Source organism: Mytilus californianus, unplaced genomic scaffold (assembly GCF_021869535.1).
Source record: "Mytilus californianus isolate M0D057914Y unplaced genomic scaffold, xbMytCali1.0.p SCAF_2, whole genome shotgun sequence".
NCBI lineage: Eukaryota > Metazoa > Mollusca > Bivalvia > Mytilida > Mytilidae > Mytilus > Mytilus californianus.
In genome coordinates, this window is record NW_026262668.1 from 137708103 (window position 1) to 137731020 (window position 22918).

Here is a 22918-nt window from a genome sequence, read left to right on the forward strand (position 1 = left end):
GATTAAAAGGGTCAGAAACTCATCTGGACCGCATTGGGCGCTCAGAAAACATATTTTCCAGAAGAAAATGCCAACAGATGGTAAAAAATCGGCAAAACAAAGAGAAGAATTGGACAAAAAGGTTGTATCCCTTCGAGAACCTTCAATATTTTGTGATATTTGGTCAAATAGGTCGATAGTGTGACCAAATTCTTACAATTTCTGTCTATAAACTGAACATCTGAAGCTTATTGTCTATTGAATATCCATCATGTTTAGGGAAAGATTACTTTCTTGCTACTTATGACCCATACCACCACTTTATTCCAAAGTTCCCACTCAATCTGACTATGTTGTTTTTTTCCAAAGATCAAGTTGAAATTTTTTATTCTAGTAAAAATGATTCGTTAGGTCTTTTCACCACCGAACAGGTCAGGAATAACCACCAATTGGTGGACTATACCTCAATTGACGTATAATCCACCAATTGACATATATTGGTATAGACCAATTGACGTATAATGCAAGTTTTTTGTAATAAAACGCTAGTCTGGGATAGGAGCATCATTTTGCAACTTGCAACCTATTTTATAACCATTATTGAATCCTCCTAAAGTTTTAGTTTTGTCAAAGCCTGCTGCATCTCTTGAGAATGCATGTGTATAACAATTCTTTTGTTAAAACATCTGTACTATTGGCCATGATTGACTTTTAATAATGAAAGTCAAGTATTAACAAAGAGCTCCATTCACCTGGTGAGTTGTACTCAAAATCACATGACTGAAGACAGTATTGATGTCCATTGACCGGTGATTAGTGGAAAATTTACCAATCAAGAATTGACAAGATAACAATAGAAGAAACTGCAAATACAATTATTGATTAAATGCAATATGTTATGTCACTATACTTAACTAGGAATGTTTGACATGTTTTCATACCATAATATGGTTATAAGAAAACAATGCTCCATTTTGGTTGTATAGTTTGTTTTGAAATACAAAGAACTATACTTCAATTGGTCTATACCATTATATGTCAATTGGTGGATTATACGTCAATTGAGGTATAATCCACCAATTGGTGGTTATTCCTGACCTGCCGAACACCGCCGAACACCACCGAAGTTCGAACACCCAAAAAATTTATTTTTTCTAACTCTTATTGTTATAAATGTGACCTAAATATAATATTTAAGTTATTAATTCAACAAATAATAAGGTTAAGAGAACAAATATCTACATCGAACAGAAAAGGAGAGTCTATAACACTACAACTCTGCAAACCACCACTGGACACCTCAAATAATTTGTTTTCTTCTTTTATAAAATAGTTGTACCATATTAGGTCCGAGTACACAGTTGTCGTCCTTTGATTTTCGTTGTCCACGAATATAATCCCTAGTGTGGACAGTGTGTTACTTGCCAATTTTTTTTATACCCCTTCCAAATTTATTTCTCCATGTTTTATGACTCAAATAGCAAGTAGGGGGGTGAAATGACACTTTAAAAAAATTTGGGTCATGAATTTTAAAGTAAAGTAGTGATTTGGTCCAGCTGAAAAATGTTAAAAATTAGCACTTCGGAAGCTGTCAAAAGATTTGAAGACCCCCTTAACATAAAATTGTCCATATTTTGAGTTAGAGCTGATGAAGTTTTCTATAATTTTGATATAATTTGTCCCAAAAGTAGTACAACACACTGTAAAAATATTATTGAGAAAGCGCAGGTGGGATTTTTTAAATTTTCATTTATTGTCTAAAAGAAATGCACTACGAAATAACTGTGTACTCGGACCTAAGAGGTGAAATCAGGAAATATAGAATCTGTACTTTGGCAACTTCCCTGAATGATTTGATGGTGTCAATTTGTCAAATAGCATAAAACTAAAGGATTTAAACTTTTATTTGATAGAATTTCTTCAAAAATGACCAATTTGGGCATATTATGGTCAAAATAAGCATTTCATAGCTTTTTCAATTTTGATGCATAAGTGGCATTCTGACTTTCTATCTGACAGGTTTTTATGTGTCAATATTTGTGTTTCTATGCTTCAATCCAGTTGTATTACTCATTTGTGAACTCTGAATCTACAGAAAAGAAGATTATTTCAGACAATATGTGCAAAATGTGTTGTATATATGACCCTCATCTAACGCCCTGTTTGGATCAAGTTAAATGTGAGGAGCTTGGAACATAAAAGTTGAAGTCCATAATAAAGACCTCACTAAATTTGTATAAAAAGCACTTTACAATGTCTTCTGTACCTGTTTCATTTCACATAATATCTTTCTTTTCTTCTGTAGGATAGCAAGTGGTTCAAATATAAGCCTGTTGAGACTAAAATTGCATGCATGTTTTTCACTAAAAAGTGAAAAATCTTTGTATCAGACCATACTGTCTGCAAAAAAAGTTGAATGCAAGAGTCTTTTTGTGCTCAGATTTATTGTATCATGTCACCTGAGTATAGAAATGATAGAAAAGACACAAATTTTTATTTCCTTTAGCTTCAATATGCATTTTTAAATGTAAATATGTGCTACGGCCTAAATTGACCCTAAATTATTTTCAGTCTCACTTGGCCTAAGACCCTTTTAAACTAATATGATATGTTATTTGTGAGTTTTCTTTCCATTTAAAGTACATTAAATACATATAAAAGGATTATTTATAACCAAAAAGCTTAACAAATTTAAAATTGCTGGAAAATATTACATCTTCATGTAAGGCCTCCCTTCATTGGAAAACCTCCATTTTTAGGCACAGGCTCATATAAATTTGACTTTTTAATAAATATGATAAGTCTGATAAATCAAATGAGTACTCAATTGCTCTTAATACATAATATATTATATATTAAGGCATTTCAAAAGTACTTTTTTGCAATATTTTAATTTTTTAAGCCCCAAATGTTGATAGTTGAAATTTTTCAATTTTAACGTCTAAATTTAACACGCAAAGTTGAATATAGAATTAGTCTTTTTGTCTATAATATATATTCTATTGCCATGAAACTTTGTAAGCAGTGTTATAATTTATTAAGCTTTGGTCATACCAAGTTTCATTAAGATTGGTCAACTTTTTCTACCCTATTAGGTTCGAGTACACAGTTGTCGTCCTTTGATTTTCGTTGTCCACGAATATAGTCCCTAGTGTGGACAGTGTGTTACTTGCCAATTTTTTTATACCCCTTCCAAATTTATTTCTCCATGTTTTATGACTCAAATAGCAAGTAGGGGGGTGAAATGACACTTTAAAAAAATTTGGGTCATGAATTTTAAAGTAAAGTAGTGATTTGGTCCAGCTGAAAAATGTTAAAAATTAGCACTTCGGAAGCTGTCAAAAGATTTGAAGACCCCCTTAACATAAAATTGTCCATATTTTGAGTTAGAGCCGATGAAGTTTTCTATAATTTTGATATAATTTGTCCCAAAAGTAGTACAACACACTGTAAAAATATTATTGAGAAAGCGCAGGTGGGAATTTTTTTTATTTTCATTTATTGTCTAAAAGAAATGCACTACGAAATAACTGTGTACTCGGACCAATAACAAGAAAAGAGACATGAACAAATGTTAAATATTTCTTTATATATAATATATTTAATTTATAATCGACTTTAACAGAAAAATGATGCAGTCAAACATCTAAAAATTTGTTTAATTAGAAGTAATTTAATTCTCAATGTTCAAGCCTTTTGGAAAAATACCCTACCTACCTACCCACACCTGGCTTGGCAGGGTCGGGATTGGGGAAACAAACAATATATTAATTTAGGCCTTGCCATCTTTCACTTCTAAAATAGCTGTGACTACAACCCGGTACTGCTTAAATTCTGACTCTGAGTTTCCGGATTAGGTTTTTCCATAAGTACAAAAAATATGATTTCACTGCCTATTGTTCATTTCACTGCACATCTAGTTTTGATTCATGAAGATGACGGTTGCAAAATATTAGTAAATAAAAAAAGTAAGTCCCTATTGTAAAGTCATTTTAAGTGTAATACTAGAACACACCCACGACATTGCGGACCGTGACTGAATTAAAGTACCTATTCCTTATTTTCAGCCTTGATTTTTAGTATTCATAGTGTCATCTGATAAAGTCATGCTGATTGTAAAGTGCAGTTTTCTCTGTTTTCAAAATCCTTCTGTTTGAACCTGTCCTGATTTTCTTACTACAATAAAACTTACTATAAACTAAATTTAATTTTTTAACTAATTAACCAAAATTAATAGTGGTACGTGTATTGAGATGGAAGAAAACAGACTTATTAAATAGTGTACTATAATGTAACATAGATATAAACAAGTACTGGAAGAATTCCAGGTTCTCCTGATAAATGAGGGATTTACAGAAGGTAACAGGTAGCTACAACCAGAAACTGCATGTGACATATACTATTGGTATCGCTATTGGATTCAACCCGGAACTGGTTCATTGTTGGTAATATCAATTATGTGGAAAACAAAAGGGCCTGGAATGGTGTAATTTTTAAACAACACCATTGTCCTATATTGGTGATATATAAAGTTGAATGCTTTGAATCGTCGTTTTTTACGTTATGCCGGCTAACAAATTGGACCTCATTATTTTAGTAGTATAGATTTAGGGATATGAAGCATTGGAATAGAGAGAAATATATGACTAAACAAATGTTTTCAAAGCTGTGACAAGAATTGTTTTGCTAGAAAAGAAAATCTATGAAATAAAATGCAGTACAACAAGTTAAAGAAGCCATAAAATTCTTTTTTTATCTGTTTGTATAACATAATTGCCTGCATGACAAGAAAGCAGATCAATCTCAACTCTAGCTTGTAACAGATCAATATGAATTTATGATACTGATTTTTGAATATCCTTACAGTATTTACATGATTCTAGCAGGGAATAAGCTTTAAAATTTCACTCCAGGGGCCAACTGACAAAAGGTGAATAATTTTTATTGACCATATGGGAATATTCTGTAAAATGTTAGGGGCCCAGCCAAATTTTCAGTAGCATTGGCTACTGGGCCCCTGTAAAGCTTATTCCCTGTCTAGTCATGCTAGTGGTGCACTGATCATTCAAAACATCATGTAACTACTTGTTTGAGGGTCTGTGATTGATTTGCAGCCGTAGAGAAAGATTATTTGTTTTATGTTTCCAAAACTAATAAAAAAGTATTTTGTTTTATATGCCTCCGTCGCGGCGGAGGGGGCATTAAATGGTACCCTTGTCTGTCCTTCCGTACGAACGTACGTCCCAAAATTAGTTTCTGTTCTCTAACTTAAGTTTGCCTCAACCAAATGTTATGAAACTTATACACAATGCTCATTATCACAAAATGCATAACCAGTTTGAATTTGGGTTTGCATCACTTTTTCCGTTCTTGAGTTATGCCCTTCATTAATGGAAAAATTGCTTAATTTTTTGTTTATGTTCTATAACTTAAGTTTGCCTCAAGCAAATGGTATGAAACTTATACACAATGCTTATTACCACAAAACTCAGATCAAGTTCGAATATGGGTGATGTCACTTTGATCCTTCTTGAGTTATGCCACTTTTTTCGTTTCTGTTCTCTAATTTAGTTTGCCTCTACCAAATGTTAAGAAACTTATACACAATGCTTATTACCATAAAACACAGACAAAATTTGGAATTCTGGTGGTATCACTTTTACAGTTCTCGAGTTATGTCCCTTTATAACATTATATGCAAGTGGGGGCATCATCGGTGTACCGTGGACACATTCTCCATTTATTTGTTTAATATTTTAATGCTTGCTTTAAACTGTTTGAGCAGCAATTATTCCTAAACATTTACTGCAAAAAGTGTAATCAACACCCCTTGTTCAGCTGTTAGGTGTAAATTAAATTTCATTGTCATTACATTTGTACGTTGAAAACAATTTGCTTTTAAAGAAATCCAATTAAATATACATGTATTACTGATTACTCAGCTACATTCATATAAATAATCATCATTTCTTATGAAAACAGATGTAAATATATTTGCTGAAATAATCCTTTTAAGGTTTCCTTTCCATTCAATTACAAAATGACTGAATGTATTTGGAAGAGTTTATCAGGTACATGTATTAATCCTTATAAAAATGCTATTTCCATGTGATGAGAGTTTGTCAATATATATAATGTATGGTTTTTTTTTTGTAGGTTGAAGATTTTAAGGAAAAATTTAAAACAGATGTGAGTACAGAAGGAAAGAATTGTCCAAAAGCAAAACATTAAGAGAATATTAGTTCATAGTATAATCTACTGTCCAATAATCATATGATCAAAATAAGAAAATGTGGTGTGATTGTCAATGAGACCAAATGACGTAGAACTATAGTATGTATAGGTATGATCAGGTAGAAAGCCTTCAACAATGAGCTAAATCCACACCGCACAGCAAGCTTTAAAAGGCCCTGAAATAACAAATATAAAACAATTCAAGCAAAAACACTAACTGCCTAGATTATATAAAAAAGAAATATGATATACAGCATCAAACGACATCCACAAAATTGCATGGCTAGGGACAGGCACATGTATACAGCATGTGGTGGGGTTAATAGATATAAGAAGATGTGGTATGAGTGCCAATGAGACAACTCTCCATCCAAGTCAAAATTTAAAAAAGTAAACCATTATAGGTCAAAGTACGGTCTTCAACACAGAGCCTTGGCTCACACCGAACAGTAAGCTATAAAGGGCTCCAAAAATTACTAGTGTAAAACCATTCAAACGGGAAAACCAACGGTCTAATCTATATAAAAAATGAGAAACGAGAAACACTTATGAACCGCATCAACAAACGACAACTACTGAACATCAGATTCCTGACTTTAGGACAGGTGCAAACAAATGCAGCAGGTTAAACATGTTTGTGGGCGCCCAACCCTCCCCTAAACAGTGACAGTGGTGGAACAGCACAACATAAGATCAAAGTTTATAAATCTGTCGAAAAGGGCATAATTCATCACATCGATACACAGCAAAAACACAAAAACACAAAAGACTCAAAAGTATACAGGTAGATCTAAGAGTACTCACAGTTACTGAAAGGTAGTTCAAATCCAATTACTTATAATAAAAATATCATGCTGCATTGCATCTAACTTCTAAAACTAAAAGCGTAGATGTTGATATACACTCGATTTACACTACAGGTATCTGATAGTTCGTTTTTTCATGTTTTAAACAAAAATACTATCATGACTATGAAAGTTGAAATGTGAAATGTTCATGTGTAGAAAACAGGGTTGGGAAAGTATTCCCAGGCTTTGTAATACTCCTTGAAATGGTTAATAATGGGGAATATTATTTTTAAAGGTTATTTTTTTACACAAAGTAGTAAAGAAATATTGTTGTTTCATTGTTTTTTGCTAAATATACATATTTTATGCAGATTGACATGGAGAGTCTAATACGAATACGAAAGTTTTATTTTGATTAGGTTCACATATAACAATACAAACATAAGCTCTTGAGAGCTTTTTACCGAATATAAGGTAACACAAACACAACATTAAAAAAGTGTCTTGATAATTCATCAGTTTCTAAATGATTATGATGTAAATACACCAATATATGATTTAATTTTCTTTTATTGCAAACATAATTTATATTATTAATGAATCAAATGTATACATGCATTGCATAAGGAAATAAGTAAAGCACTATGGTAAAAATAAGTAATATGGGGCACTATATGTGACCAGCCATGAGATTTTGGGTCCAAATGAGGTCCATGGTGCAAAATGAGATTTTTTTTATGCAATATGTACGTATGTGTAAGAGAAACATTACTGCAAGTCAACTTATAAATTATAACTTTATGTATCATATATATCTTTTATGTATTGCATTTGTAACTCTTAAAGATTCAATATAAGAATAAGAAGGTGTGGTATGATTGCCAATTAGACAACTTTTCAACCTGCATTCTGGATTCATATTACCCAGAATATCTGGTAAAACCCTGATTTTGACCTACCTTGGTAGAAAATTCCATTTGTTGGGAGAGCTGATTAGCTGGAGCCATAAAAAATATATAAAAATCTATCTTATATGAAATCAGTTTAAGGCTATTGTAACTATACAAGAACTATTGTATAAATGAGTTAGCAAAAAACAAATCATTTAAAAATTGTATATAAATATGTTTGCTTATATTACGTAATAACTTTATATGTTTTAGGGAGATCATCTTGTACATCATGTCTTCCCAAGTAAAATATTAGAACTTGAAGATTTATATCAGGTGAGAAATTAATATTAGAACCTTTTAATTACATTCATAGTTTACATCATATATTTGGCATTTGAATCAGGGCAGATATTGACACAAGAACTTTAACATTTACATCAGGTCTGATATTGACATTGGTGCTTAAACATTTACGTTAGGTCTGATATTGACATTAGAACTTGAACATTTACATCAGATCTGATATTGACATTAGAGCTTGAACATCATCAGGTCTGATATTGAGATTAGAACTTGAGCATTTACATCAGGTCTGTTACTGACATTAGAACTTGATCATTATCATTAGGTCTGATATTGACATTAGAACTTGAACATTTACATCAGGTCTGATATTGACATTAGAACTTGAACATTATCATCAGGTCTGATATTGACATTGGAACTTGAACATTTACATTAGGTCAGATATTGACATTAGAACTTTAACATTTACATCAGGTCAGATATTGACATTAGAACTTGCACATTTACATCTGGTCTGATATTGACATTAGAACTTGAACATTTACATCAGGTCTGATATTGACATTAGAACTTGAACATTATCATCAGGTCTGATATTGACATTAGAACTTGAACATTTACATCAGGTCTGATATTGATTATTAGAACTTGAACATTATCATCAGGTCTGATATTGACATTAGAACTTGAACATTTACATCAGGTCTGATAATGACATTAGAACTTGAATATTTACATCAGGTCTGATATTGACATTAGAACTTTAATGTTTACATCAGGTCTGATATTGACATTAGAACTTTAATGTTTACATAAGGTAAGTTATTAACAATAGACTGGAGAACACAGTTATTTTGTAGTGCATTTCTTCAGAACAATAAATGCAAATTGAAAAAATTGCACCAGCTCTTTTGTTTGATGTGTTTTAACTTTTGATTTTGCCATTTGATTGGGGACTTTCCTTTTTGAATTTTCCTCGGAGTTCAGTATTTTTGTGATTTTACTTTTTTCTCAATAATATTTTTACAGTGTGGTGTATTACTTTGGGACAAATTAAATCAAATTTATAGAAAAGTTTAACAGCTCTCACTCAAAATATGGACAATTTGAGGTTGAGGGGTCTATAATTCAGTTCGACAGCTTCAGACATACTCATGTTTGACCTTTTTCAACTGGACCAAATCACTACTTTACCTTGAAATAAATGACCAAAATTTATTTTACATGAAATTTCTCCCCATCAATATTTTATGCATAAAATATAGAGAGTTGAATGTGGAAGGTGTATGAAAAACATTTGTAAGTAGTACACTGTCCACACTAGGGACTATATTCGTAGACAATAAAAACCAAAGCACGATAACTGTCACCAGACCATTATAACTTGAACATTTGCATAAGGTCTGATAATTAAACCGTATTTATTCATGTTTCTGATCATAATAGATATTCATCCCTTATTTCATCTTAATACTGTACAGATGGACAACTGGTTATATATTTACAACAGGTGACAATCCTGGTTTACACATCTGGTAATGTGTGCATGCGATATGGTTTTCTTGCCATTTCCAATGTAATGACAACTTTTTCACTCTATTTTGGTTAATTTCATTACAAATCTAAATAAGTTACTCTAATGACATAAAATTCTTTTTTCTTTTGTGCATGACAATAAAATGTTTTAGTGTTGGCCTTCAAACATAGGGATGGTCGTTGGGAGGCAGATAACAATTATTTTTGTGGGCCATACTGAAATTAACTAATCTTAATGATATATAACTTATATATATATATATATAATAAGTACGTCTGAACCAGTGACAACTCTACAACAGATTTATCCATAAGACGAGTTGTATATATATATATATATATATATATATATATATATATGTCAAATAAAGTACAGGCTTCAAACAGTGGATATGTTTATCAAACATGTAGCTGCCATACAATTTATACAAATCCGCTGTTATCCATCTTGATTTGTAATATTTGATTTCTGTTTATAGTCGTTACATGTATCAGAAGCTTCTAATTACCACACAGATTTGAATATACCTGTTCCTGATCCAGTTTTGTTCTACAATAATGATACATCAGAGGTATGCAATGCTATTGTTACAATCTTTACAATTAAAAAGGCATAACTAGATGTCCATACAATTTTATACACAGACTGATAGGAGCTGCCATTTCTTGTTTGTTTAAAACCTAGTGTTTCATGCATTTTCAAAGTGTAAGTGTGAACATTAGTTTGATACTTCAAAGTGGGATAACAGGAATTGAGGGTAAAAAATGAATATTAGAATTGGTGAAAAAGAAAGTAATTTGGGTTGGTGAAGAAATTTAGCATTGTGAAAGGTCACAAACAGACCCACCAGTTATTGCAGGGGTTCTTTTACATTTTAGAGAATGTGTCTGTCCTTACTTAGGGTGCATTTTTTTCAGACAGCCAATGCTGGCTCTATGTTATAACTACCATCTATTTTTAGTCCCCTACCGAGTTAGTCGAAGGGGACTTTAGGTTTGCACTCCGTCTGTCTGTCTTTTCATCCGTCAGTCCGGCAAATCAGTTTTCCACACTTTTTTTCTTCATGCTTAAAGATATTGATTTGATATTTGGTGTATTGTTTTATCATGACAAGTTACAGATCAAGTTCGAATTTTGTTCCGGTCTGATGATTTTGTGCAGAGTTATGGTCCTTTGACTTAGAAAATTCACTAAAATAATCAGTTTTCCGCACTTTTTTTGTCATTCTTGAAGATATTGATTTGATAATTAGTATATAGTTTTATCATGACAAGTTACAGTTCAAGTTTGAATTTTGTTCTGGTCTGATGATTTTGTGCAGAGTTAGGTCCTTGGACTTAGAAAATTCACTGAGATAATCAGTTTTCAACACTTTTTTTCATCATGCTTGAAGATATTGACTTGATATTTGTTATATAGTTTACACCATGACAAGTTATAGATCAAGTTAGAATTTTGTTCCAATACAAGGAATTTTTAACCGGTAGGGGACTATGTATTGCCATTCAATACTCGCAGAACGCTTGTTCACAATTAATTTGGCCCTAAATGAAAATGGTTAAGACTATCGACACAAATTTTGAATAAACAAACTTACATTTATAGTTCTTATATAAATAAAAATCTATAAAGTATTAGGCTTAAAAATTTGAAATGAAAGGCAAGATATCAATATCATTTGTCCATCCGTCACGCTTCATGTCTTGTGCATTACTTTTGTACCATTGAACTTAGGTTGATCAAACTTGGTATGCAGATGCATCAGAGCCTGGGGTAGTATAAAATACCAAAGTCTGGTCACTCTGACCTTGACCCCTATTATAAGGTAAATCCTTGTCAAATTTGTGTCTGGCTCATATCATTTGTACCCTTAAACTTAAATTAACCAAACTTGAAATGCAGTGGCATCATTGTGTGGGGTGTCATATATACCAAAGTCCGGTCACTCTGACCTTGACCCGTCTGATAATTATTTGTGTTTGGGAAATAACAGTTCTCCAGAGAACTTAGGTTAACCAAAGTGAGTCTGACTAAGTGTGCAGATGCATTACAGGAAGGTGATTTATCAGTCAGATTAGGTCAATTTAACTTTGACCTTTTGACCTGAACTAATTTATAGATGCATAAAAGAGTAAAATCATATATACTTTATAACAATATCCTACTTGTAATTGCATTTTTGTGCAAAATTATCTTTTTATGCGAGAACTGTTTAGTTTAAAATTACAAAGTCATGTAATGACTAAGCAGGAGAGATAATGTCATTTATTTTTTATCGTATATTCCATTGTTTTTCTTTATCAGCCTGAACGTAAAAGGAAGAAGTTAGAACACAATAATGATGATAAAGTAGAAGATATAGCAGGTAATGTGGTCCTCTAACTGAAACCATTTATTTAAAACATAATTAGGGCCCCTCCTAGTGGCGGGTTGACCTATAGTGATCAGTCTCTCCATCCGTCCGTAACTAATTGTGTCCTCTATATCTAGAGAACTGTTATAATTTCATACTTTATACTTGACATGTATATTAACCAACACCAGAGGGTGTGTCATAATGTTTGTACAACTTCCTAGGTCAAAGTTCAAGGTTAGAGGGGCCCACAGAAATGGCTCCCATCTCAATGTTGTCTAGTTGTTTCAATGATGTCCCTATCTAGAGGAACTCTCAACTAAATCATTTTAAATGATGAATTGTTAAAGACCACTTTACAAAGATTTAGTTCACAAATGAACTATTTCACTTTTGTCTTTCCAGATTAATAGATATAAGAAGATGTGGTATGAGTGCCAATGAGACAACTCTCCATCCAAGTCACAATTTGTAAAAGTAAACCATTATAGATCTAAGAAGATGTGGTATGAGTGCCAATGAGACAACTCTCCATCCAGATCACAATTTGTAAAAGTAAACCATTATAGGTCAAAGTACAGCCTTCAAAACAGATTCACACCGAACAGCAAGCTATAAAGGGCCCCAAAAAAGATTACAACCCCATATGAGGAAAATTGTTAAATGTTTGGTTTCTGCACAACAAGTTGAGTAAGACTCAACATCTCATTTGAAATTTGGAAATGCTGTTAAGGACCACTATCCAAAAGCCCAAGACTATATCAAAAAATATATCAAATTGTATGTGGGATTTACATTTTTATTTTAGTTATTAATTTGAACAAAAGTAGATAGCACAGTCAACTTTAAAAATAAAAAATGGGCAATCATATAAAAGCCTGAAAAGACAGCATTTTAAGTTTCTGTTTTAAGGACTTGTAAAGAATATTTTATTGCCAAGACCAGTTTTCTGGTGCCTTGTGTCTTGTGGTTTATAGTGAAGATGATTTACTGAACATAAGAAAGAACAACAAGTTAAAAATTGTTAACTTTCACAGTTTATTATTCATGCATAGAAAATAATCATATGCCACGATTTAACACCTTATAATTTGACCATTAAAAATCCTTGCTCCAGCAGCTTCCTTGAACTCAGTCTTACCCTTCTGTCGTGGAAATCCTGATGGGGAAACACAATATCAGGAATCACCATATGCCAAAAGATACCTTTATGATAATACGCTTTAATTTTTCCAAAGATTTTGACCACCAGACTAAAATCCATTTTAGGACACTAAAGTATATAAGATGTCTTTTTATATTTTTTCTCATTAATGATTTCATGAAGAATAATTTAATTATTTTAGGTACAAAAGTTCAGATTTTACCAAATGGTCCAGTTCCTTGTAATAAGAAATTAGCAGTGTTAGCAGATAAAATAAAGCCTTATATACAGGAACTCATTGACCATGCTAATATTGTAAGTTCTTCCACTACAATACACTGACCAATTGCAGTGTGTACCATGTTTGAACAGTGTTTTTTTTTCATTGACAGTTTATTGCAACATTTAAGGAAACAACTTTTACAATTTTAAGATATTGAATTGCTTATCCCAAAACTTATTTTACGAATTATGAACTTGGCCCATTAATGATTTTAATCAAGTTTGTATCCTTGCTTGGGTACATCCTTGATTCACAGTAAAGCACATCAAAAGTGAGAAATTAAAAAAGTTTTATTATATGTCTAAATATACAAAAGTTCAGATCTTTTTAATTGAGGTTTATTTGCAAGTAAAACATGTCATAATTGATTCTAAAATGAAAAAAAAACAAATATTCAGTGCTAATTGACTAGAAGCAGCTAATCCTTGAGTCCCTATTTTCTACCAGGGGAAGTTACTTTCTTTATTCTATAATATTTTAAAATTTTCCAGAAAAAACTTTTTGGAAACACTAAAAGAATTAACAAATTGATTTATCTGTTCTGAGGTTATTTTAAAAGCATATATATTTGGCATTACCAGACAAATAAAAAGATCAGCAATTAAGAATTTAAAAATAAGTTGCTTGATTTATATTTGATGCTAACTTAGAAATATTTAAAGGTCTTCATTCTAAACTACTAGAAAAAAATCTATTTAAGCTGAAAAGAAAAACAGTGAAAACAAGGTGAAATATATTTGATTTACATTTTGTATTTTAGTTGAAGATGTGGATTACACTCTTGATACCGAAGATAGAAGATGGTAACAATTTTGGTGTATCTGTGCAGGTATGTTAACTAGTTGCCTGTCAATATAGTTTTAACTATTGTTGTAAATATCTTCTTTGACCTGTTGACAAAAATAAAAAAATTGCAAGAAATTTGAACCACACAATTCACAGGAATAGTTTCATTGGATATATAGCAGTTTGACAAACACTAATTTTGATCATTGAGAAGCCTTATTTCTCCTTACTAATAGTATGTGTTTTAAACGTTCTGCTGATTTTAAAAGAATTAGCTCCCTTGAGTCTTCTGTACCCTCTAAAAGGTAAATATTTTTGGGACAAAGATCTTAATCCTAAGTCTCTTTATTTTAATAATCTCCGGTTGAATAACCAGAAACTACATTTATTTGATGAATCTATATTTGGAAATTTCATCTGTTTCAAAAAAACTTTCAGATGTGAACATGATTTCTTAGAAATATTAAATTGCAATTTAAAAGAAATTTTAAAGAAAATTTATTGATCAACTGACATTTACACACATTCAACTCCTTTTATTTAGTAAAAAAATATTACATTTCTAAAGAACTGCAATAACACAATTAAATGCAATGGATCTATATCTATTTTTTGTCCACCACAATAATAGAAGACTAAAATGTGATTTTAAATTATGCACAAAACTCTGCCAATCTTTCCACCAATGGTTTTGATCTCTTGAACATTATTATGAAAGTTAAGAGTGGGCTAAAAAACATCTTCTTAGAATTGTCATGTTTACTCAAAATATGTCTCATGGTTCCTTTAAAAATTGTATTAGTTTTTGTCTGGCCATGACATAGTCATGAAGGCATTGGCATTTCTCATTTCCACAGAGATTTTTTGGCCCCGTGCCTTCAGTTATGGTTCATCTATTTTGAATGTTTTATGAAGCTTACATGTTAAAGTATTGCCATTTGAATATCATAATTTACATTTTACTTTCAAAATAACATACAAGCAAGACATATCTCTATGTCAACAGTTTATTAATATTCACAATGTCATTTCTAGTAAAAAAAATATTACCTATCTTATTTTTTTGTCTCGCCTTGACGGAGTCAAAAAGCGAGACATAGGTATGCGGTTTCCGATGTCGGCGTTATCAATGTATTAGTTTGTGATTAGGTCTAGTTCATGGTGAACCACTAGTGGTAGGTCAATGATATTTGGTATGCAGTTGTATTAGCATTGGCACATCTCATTACCATGGAGATTATTTGGCCCCGCCCCCTCAGTTAAGGTCTATTGACTTTGAAACTTTTCATAGTTTACATGTATTAGTTTGTGATTAGGTCAATTTATGGGGAACCACTAGTGGTAGGTCAATGATATTTGGTATGCAGTTGTATAAGCATTGGCATATCTCATTTCCATGGAGATTATTTGGCTCTGCCCCCTTAGTCATGGTCTATAGACTTTGAAAATTTTGCTAAGTTAACATGTATTAGTTTGTGATTAGGTCAGTTCAAGGGAAACCATTAGTGGTAGGCCAATGTTAATTGGTGTTCAGTTGTATAAGCATTAGCACATCTCATTTCCATGGAAAATATTTGGCCCCGCCCCCTCAGTCATGGTCTATTGACTTTGAAACTTTTGCTTAGTTTACATGTATTAGTTTGTGATTAGATCAGTTTAAGATGAACTGCTAATGTTAAGTCAATGATATTTGGTATGCAAATGAATTGACATTTGCAAGTATCGTTTCCATGGAGATTATATAGCCCCACCCCTGACCATGGTTCATTGACTTTGAAACTTTTACATAGTTTACAAGTTAATGTTTGTGTTTAGGTTTGTTTAAAGGAAACGACTTATAATAAGTCAATGGTATTTGGTATGCAGTTGTATTAGCATTGGCACATCTCGTTCCATGGAGATTGTTTAGCCATGTACCTTCAGTCATGGTTCATCAACTTTGAATATTTGCATAACTTACATGTTAAAGTATTGCTATTTTAATTTCAATATTTGCAATATCAAAACTACAAAAAGGAGAGACATATCTGTGTGATAACAGTTTATTTTTTTTCCTTGAAATGACCAGATAATTATTATCTTGATTGTGTCATGAACATTATTTGTATTTTAGGAAGACACTCTTGGTGAAGCTAGACAAGTAGAAAGTGAGGCAGCATCATATTTAGACCAAATCTCTAGATATTATATAACTAGAGCTAAATTAGTATCTAAAGTAGCAAAGTATCCTCACCTTGTAAGTATTGTAAACCATGGTGCTCCTCAGGGTTTAAGCTAGGGTTTTGAGGGCTTTAGTCACTTTTGCGCAGTATGAAAATCAATCTTATTTTGGGTAGCAGCAAGGGACCTAGGATGTATATTTCTATCTTTACATCTTTGTCAGACTTTGAAGGACTTAGGCATACTAGGCAGTTACTGCATGATTTGACTGATGTGGCACTTTAATACGAAGATTAGGATATAAGATCTAGAAATCTAGTTCATAATTTCACTTCAGATAGTTTCAGGGTACATTCCTAATCAACAAAAGTTGGGATCCATTTTTTTTTAACCAGGAATCACAGCATAAATGAACTTGTAATGACTATTTCAAAGCATTATTCATACTCATTATCCTTAAAAAGCGTTTTAAAGCGATATTTAGAATCAATTCTATAAAGTTGGAACCAAGGATTTGTACAAATCCTTATTGGAACAATTCTAATGACTTTAAATTGTAAATTTATCATGATTAGATCACGTTTACTTTCAATTTCCAAATGAAATGAAAACGGGAAGTGAAAAGTGGATAATAAATTCAGAATTAATCCGGATTCATCTACGGATTGGTTCTTGTTTAAAAAAGGCAGGAAATTATCATTTTTTAAATTAAATTTGTTAAATAAGAACTATATTTGTCTCTCTCAATTAGTTTGATACTTAATTATTTCGTATTTTACGTTTTAGTGTCTTTAAATTCATAAGAATACTTTCGCGCATGCGCAGTTCATCGTAAAGGCAGCACCTGTCTGACTCGTGAAAACATTTCTGAATGTTATGAATAAAGTTCTATCTTTTTAATCGAAATTGTCGAAAAGTTTTTGATTAAAAGTTATAATCAAATATGACGAAAATACGTTCATTTGATGAAACTACGACAAGCGAACTGCAAATTGTGATCGTTTGAGAAATATTGAAATTAAAATGCTGTCCTAGGGAAAACAATTTTCTTCAAAAGACGAAACTACAACAAACGAACTGCAAATTGTGCTCGTTTGATAAATATTGAAATTGAAATGCCGACTGACTGATTTTACTGGGGAAAATAATATGATGATCAATTATGAGGTTGATAAATAATTAACGGATTAGTGACCCATCCAATGGCGATAAGCGGATTATCTGTAATCACAACTTATAATAGCTGAGGGTCATAAACTTGTCAGAAACAATAAGACAGGTAGAATTATAGTATTTTAATGCGAAATATTTTTACACTATCCAAATTCAAGTGACGAAATTGATTTGGAATACTTTCGTCATTTTGAAAACTGTTTCGTAAATGACGAAAATGACGAGCGCTAGCAAAATCGCTGGCTCCTGTATTCAAAAACTTATTTTATTACAATATTGTGGACCTTAGAAAATGGTAGCAAAAAGTCTTGGAAGAGATACTAAGATGAGTCCTTCCAGAACTTATCCATTTCAAAAAGGATTTATAAAAGGATGCTATTAAACAGAAATAAAATCATACCAAATTTAATTGATATAGATTTAGAGGGTGATTGATAGGATTTTAGACAACCTGTTGACCTTATTGTGTCATTGGGTTGTTGTCTCAAAATGACGTATACCATTTTTATACAACAGCAAAAAAGCGGTGTATATTGGTATGACGTTGGCGTCGTCGTCCGAAGACACATTGGTTTTCGCACTCTAACTTTAGTTTAAGTGAATGGATCTCTATGAAATTGTACCATAAGGTTCAATACCACAAAAGGAAGGTTGGGATTGATTTTGGGGGTTATGATACCAACAGTTAAGGAATTAGGGGCCAAAAAGGGGCCATAAATAAGCATTTTTGTAACTTCCAGACATAACTTGTGTGTTAGTGTATGGATCTCTCTGACATTGTACCACAAGGTTCCATATCACAAAGGGAATGCTGGGATTGATTTTGTGGGTAATTGCCTCAAAATTTAAGGAATTAGGGGCCAAAAAAGGGGCCAAAAATAAGCATTTTTTTAGTTTCCAGACAATAACTTGTGTTCAAGTGTATGGATCTCTCTGAAATTGTACTGCAAGGTACCATACCACAAAGGGAAGGCTGGGATTGATTTTGGGGGTAATTGCCTCAAAATTTTAGGAATCAGGGGCCAAAAAGGGGCAAAAATCAAGCATTTTTCTAGTTTCAGGACAATAACTTATGTGTAAGTGTATGGATCTTTATGAAATTGTACTACAAGGTTCCATATCACAAAGGGAAAGCTGGGTTTGAGTTTGGGGGTAATTGCCCTAAACATTTAGGAATTTGGGGCCAAAAAGGGGCAAAAAAACAAGCATTTTTCTAGTTTCCAGACAATAACTTGTGTTCAAGTGTATGGATCTCTCTGAAATTGTACTGCAAGGTACCATAACACAAAGGGAAGGCTGGGATTGAGTTTGGGGGTGATGAATCATAAGGGGGTTCAAAAAATTGGGGGGGGGGGGGGGGGGGGGTTTTCTTTTTTTTTTCTTTAAAATTTTCCATTTTAAATTGGTTATTTCTGATTTATATATAAAAGCAAATAATAATGATATGGTTTGAATAGGTAAATTAAATTTTTTTAAGTTCTTAGACCACATTCATTCTTTGTCAGAAACCTATGCTGTGTCAAATATTTAATCACAATCCAAATTCAGTGCTGTATCAAGCTTGAATGTTGTGTCCATACTTGCCCCAACTGTTCAGGGTTCGACCTCTGCGGTCGTATCAAGCTGCGCCCAGCGGAGCATTTTATTATTCATGTTAGAAAATTTTATACTTGAAACTTTTTATGCCCCACCTACGATAGTAGAAGGGGCATTATGTTTCCTGGTCTGTGCATCTGTTCGTTCGTTCGTCTGTCCGTCTGTCCTGCTTCAGGTTAAAGTTTTTGGTCAAGGTAGTTTTTGATGAAGTTGAAGTCTAATCAACTTGAAACTTAGTACACATGTTCCCTATGATATGATCTTTCTAATTTTAATGCCAAATTAGAGTTTTGACCCCAATTTCACGGTCCACTGAACATAGAAAATGATAGTGTGAGTGGGGCATCGGTGTACTATGGACACATTCTTGTTAATTCATGTGATAAGTATATTGGTTTCATTGATAATTTTCTTCTTGTTTTTTTTAGGATGATTACAGACAATCAGTAAGAGAGCTGGATGAGAAGGAATTTATAAGCATACGTCTCATTTCCTGTGAATTACGTAACCATTACGTAAGTATTACTTAAGTAAAAGTGTTTTCCTGCTCATGTGGTCCAGTTTCTATAACTTTGTTCTGTGTTTGTTTGTTGTCCTTCAACATTCAAAATCAAGTGTAGTAATAGCTCATTTTCAAAAAACCAACTGTTTCTAGTTAAGAATTTTTTGCAAAGGGAAATAACTCCTATTTAGGTGTGGTCATTGTCTATATAAACTAAGTGGCACTAGACTGAGGACGTGCTAAATCTGACAATAATTTTGATATTTTAAGTTCCATTATTCATTTATAATAAAGAGGGGTTGGATAAAAAGGTGGTTATGGAATGAAAATTCAAAGAATGCTCCTTAAGTTTTCACTGGTAAGACAGTCAGTCCTACTTGAGAGTTGTCTCCATTTGCCCAAAATTCTAACATTGGAAACTGTATGTACTTTGGAAATGAAGAATTGGAACATAACTTTTCTTGATCCATCCAGTGTGTCAGTTGTGTCACATATAGGTACCTTCAGCTAATTGGCCGACAGTTTACAATAAACACAAGGCAGATATGGAAAAAAAAATGATGGGGAAAATATGTCTGCAATACAGAAATTATGCATGCATTTATTAGGGCCCCGCCGAATGGCGGACGCCCTATAGTGATCAGTCTGTCCGTCGTACCGTCTGTCCGTCCATAACAAATTGTGTCCTCTCTATATCTAGAGAACCGTTATGATTTCAAAGTTTATACTTGACATGTATATTAACCAACACCAGAGGGTGTGTCATTATGTATGTACAACTTCCTAGGTCAAAGGTCAAGGTTAAAAACTTTGGTTTTAGTTGACAACCCCATGTCCTATGGTAAAGATCGTGTCCGCTTTATACTTGACATGTATATAAACCAACACCAGAGGGTGTGTCATAATTTATGTACAACTTCTTAGGTCAAAGGTCAAGGTCAAAAACTTTGGTTTCAGTTGACAACCCCATGTCCAATGATAAAGATACAAATTTTTTACCACACATTATTCACAGCGGGGCCCACAGAGATGGCTCCCATCTCAATGATATCTAGTTATTGTGAATTTTGAAGAATGAACAAATATGCGAGATTAATTATTGTGATTTCAGGAAAAGATGAATTTGCAATAATTTCTGAATTTACAGTACATGAATATTCTTTTCTTTTAGGCAAGTCTACATGATATTATATTGAAGAATATGGAAAAGATCAAGAAACCAAGATCTGCCAATGCACACCAAAACTTGTACTAAATATTTATTGATTTAGATTGGTGCAGGACATTTTTCTACAGATAAATTGTTGTTGTTAATTTTATGAAAATATCTTATTTAAAAACATCCAGACAGAATTTGAAAAAAAAAAAATGCAAATAAAGTGCTATTAAAGTGAAATTGAAGGTAAACATTCATGTTCAAAGATTTTTAGTTTGAAAATAGAAACAGAAATAAGTTTGAAAATAGAAACAAATGAACATCTGGGAATAAAGAAAACACTAGTTAAAAATAAACTTTTAACTTTTCAGTAACTTTAAGGATACAACAAACAAAAAATAGCATTTATATGCATGTGTCATTTTAGACCTTGTGGTATACTTGAAAAAAACAAATTGCGTGTATTGAATATCTAACCCACAAGAAATTTAAGAAATCGGTATGAGAAAAAAATTCACTGTTGAAACTAATCAGCATTTTGCACTGGCCAAATTTATTCCAGTTTCAAATACATAAAACTTGGAAGACATAAATATATAGTTCCAAATGACTTGAAATTTCAATAAAGGTTTTGAAATGTTTCATTAAAGCATGTCAAAATTATTTATAATTGTCAGTCTTAGATTTTAGCATTTAACGTTTGGGAGCAAGTTTGAGAATGTTGATAATGATTGTAACTGTAGCCTCTGATTGAAAGGATGCATTTAATTTGTGACATTTTCATATCAATCCAGCATTAAGTGTATATGTGTAACATAGTGTACAGAAACAAGTATCATTATTTCATTGGTAATTGCCATGGTAACACATAAATTTGTTAGTTTATACTCATATAAATTGAACAAATATACAAAATTTAAAAAGCAATATATGTTTTAATCAATTTTTTCAGAATTCTTTAAAAATTTTGTTGGTAAAAAATAAGAGTATAATTAAATAGCATTAATTCATACAATAATCTGATATTACACATTTTCAAGAATTTCAGGGTCAGTTTAAAATAGAAATAATTTGTTCATTTTGTTTCTATAAATTCATTTAATCATTTAAATGCAGAGGAAGAGGTTAACTGATATTATTTTTGGCATACTTATATATTAAAAAAGATCTTTAAAGATGAATGTGTTTTAATACAATAATAAAAAAATAAACAGTAATAACTTAAACATATTCTAAATCAGTTTTAGGGAAAAAATACACTTTGAATTAAACTAAGAAAAATAGAGACAACAGATTTAATGATACTGTATAAGTGTAATTTATCAATTTTTGTTCTGGTATTCAATTCTAGTCAGATACAAGAGTTTTTTTTAAATAAATATGTTTAAATAAAGATTGTTCAGGTAAAGTTCTGGTAAATCTATAGTACAGTTACCTGTATCAAACTTTTAATACCTGTATGATTTATGGTGTAAAACAAACCAGTAACTGCCATTTTGGCCTGATTGCATTTATCTTCTGTATAACATTTATTAAATGGATTAGACAAATGTGAGAAAGGCTACAACTTTAACCTCCCCAAAAACCTATGTATGAAGTCATTGTCTAAGCTCCATCATTTCATTTAATCCTCTAAGTGCCATTATCTTGTATGTTTCCAGATATACTAGATTTGCTTGATGTTTTGAATATTTCATTTCATGATAAAAATTAGTCTTACTGTATACTGGACACAGTTTTAGTCTTCCAAATGAATTTATCAAATGTTATAAGTTACATTCTGTAACCGTGACATTATCTCTTCAACGGTATCAACATTATCTGCTGTATGAAGTTTTTCAATGAGGGAATTATCTTTTTATATCTGTAAAACACACTGTATTTTAAAGTTTTTAGTGCTATGACAGAAATTTTTATTTGTGTTGTATACATTTTCAGTCCATTGCTTGATATTATCATTTTCATCTACCAGGCTGTCATCTTGTTTATAGTTCATTATGTTATACCAATAAAATTGTTGCAAAAAAT

The 22918-nt window shown here is 31.9% G+C and overlaps 1 protein-coding gene across 1 annotated transcript; it reads left to right on the forward strand.

Moving 5' to 3' along the window:
• The first annotated feature begins 8 nt into the window (after positions 1-8).
• Positions 9-22918, forward strand: LOC127731185 (proteasome activator complex subunit 3-like). Its single transcript, XM_052240133.1, has 10 exons — positions 9-121; positions 6136-6168; positions 8165-8227; positions 10216-10308; positions 12042-12102; positions 13437-13549; positions 14278-14346; positions 16417-16539; positions 19661-19747; positions 20906-22918. The coding sequence occupies exons 1-10, from the start codon at positions 68-70 to the stop codon at positions 20987-20989; spliced, it is 780 nt and encodes a 259-aa protein (XP_052096093.1). The 5' UTR covers positions 9-67; the 3' UTR covers positions 20990-22918.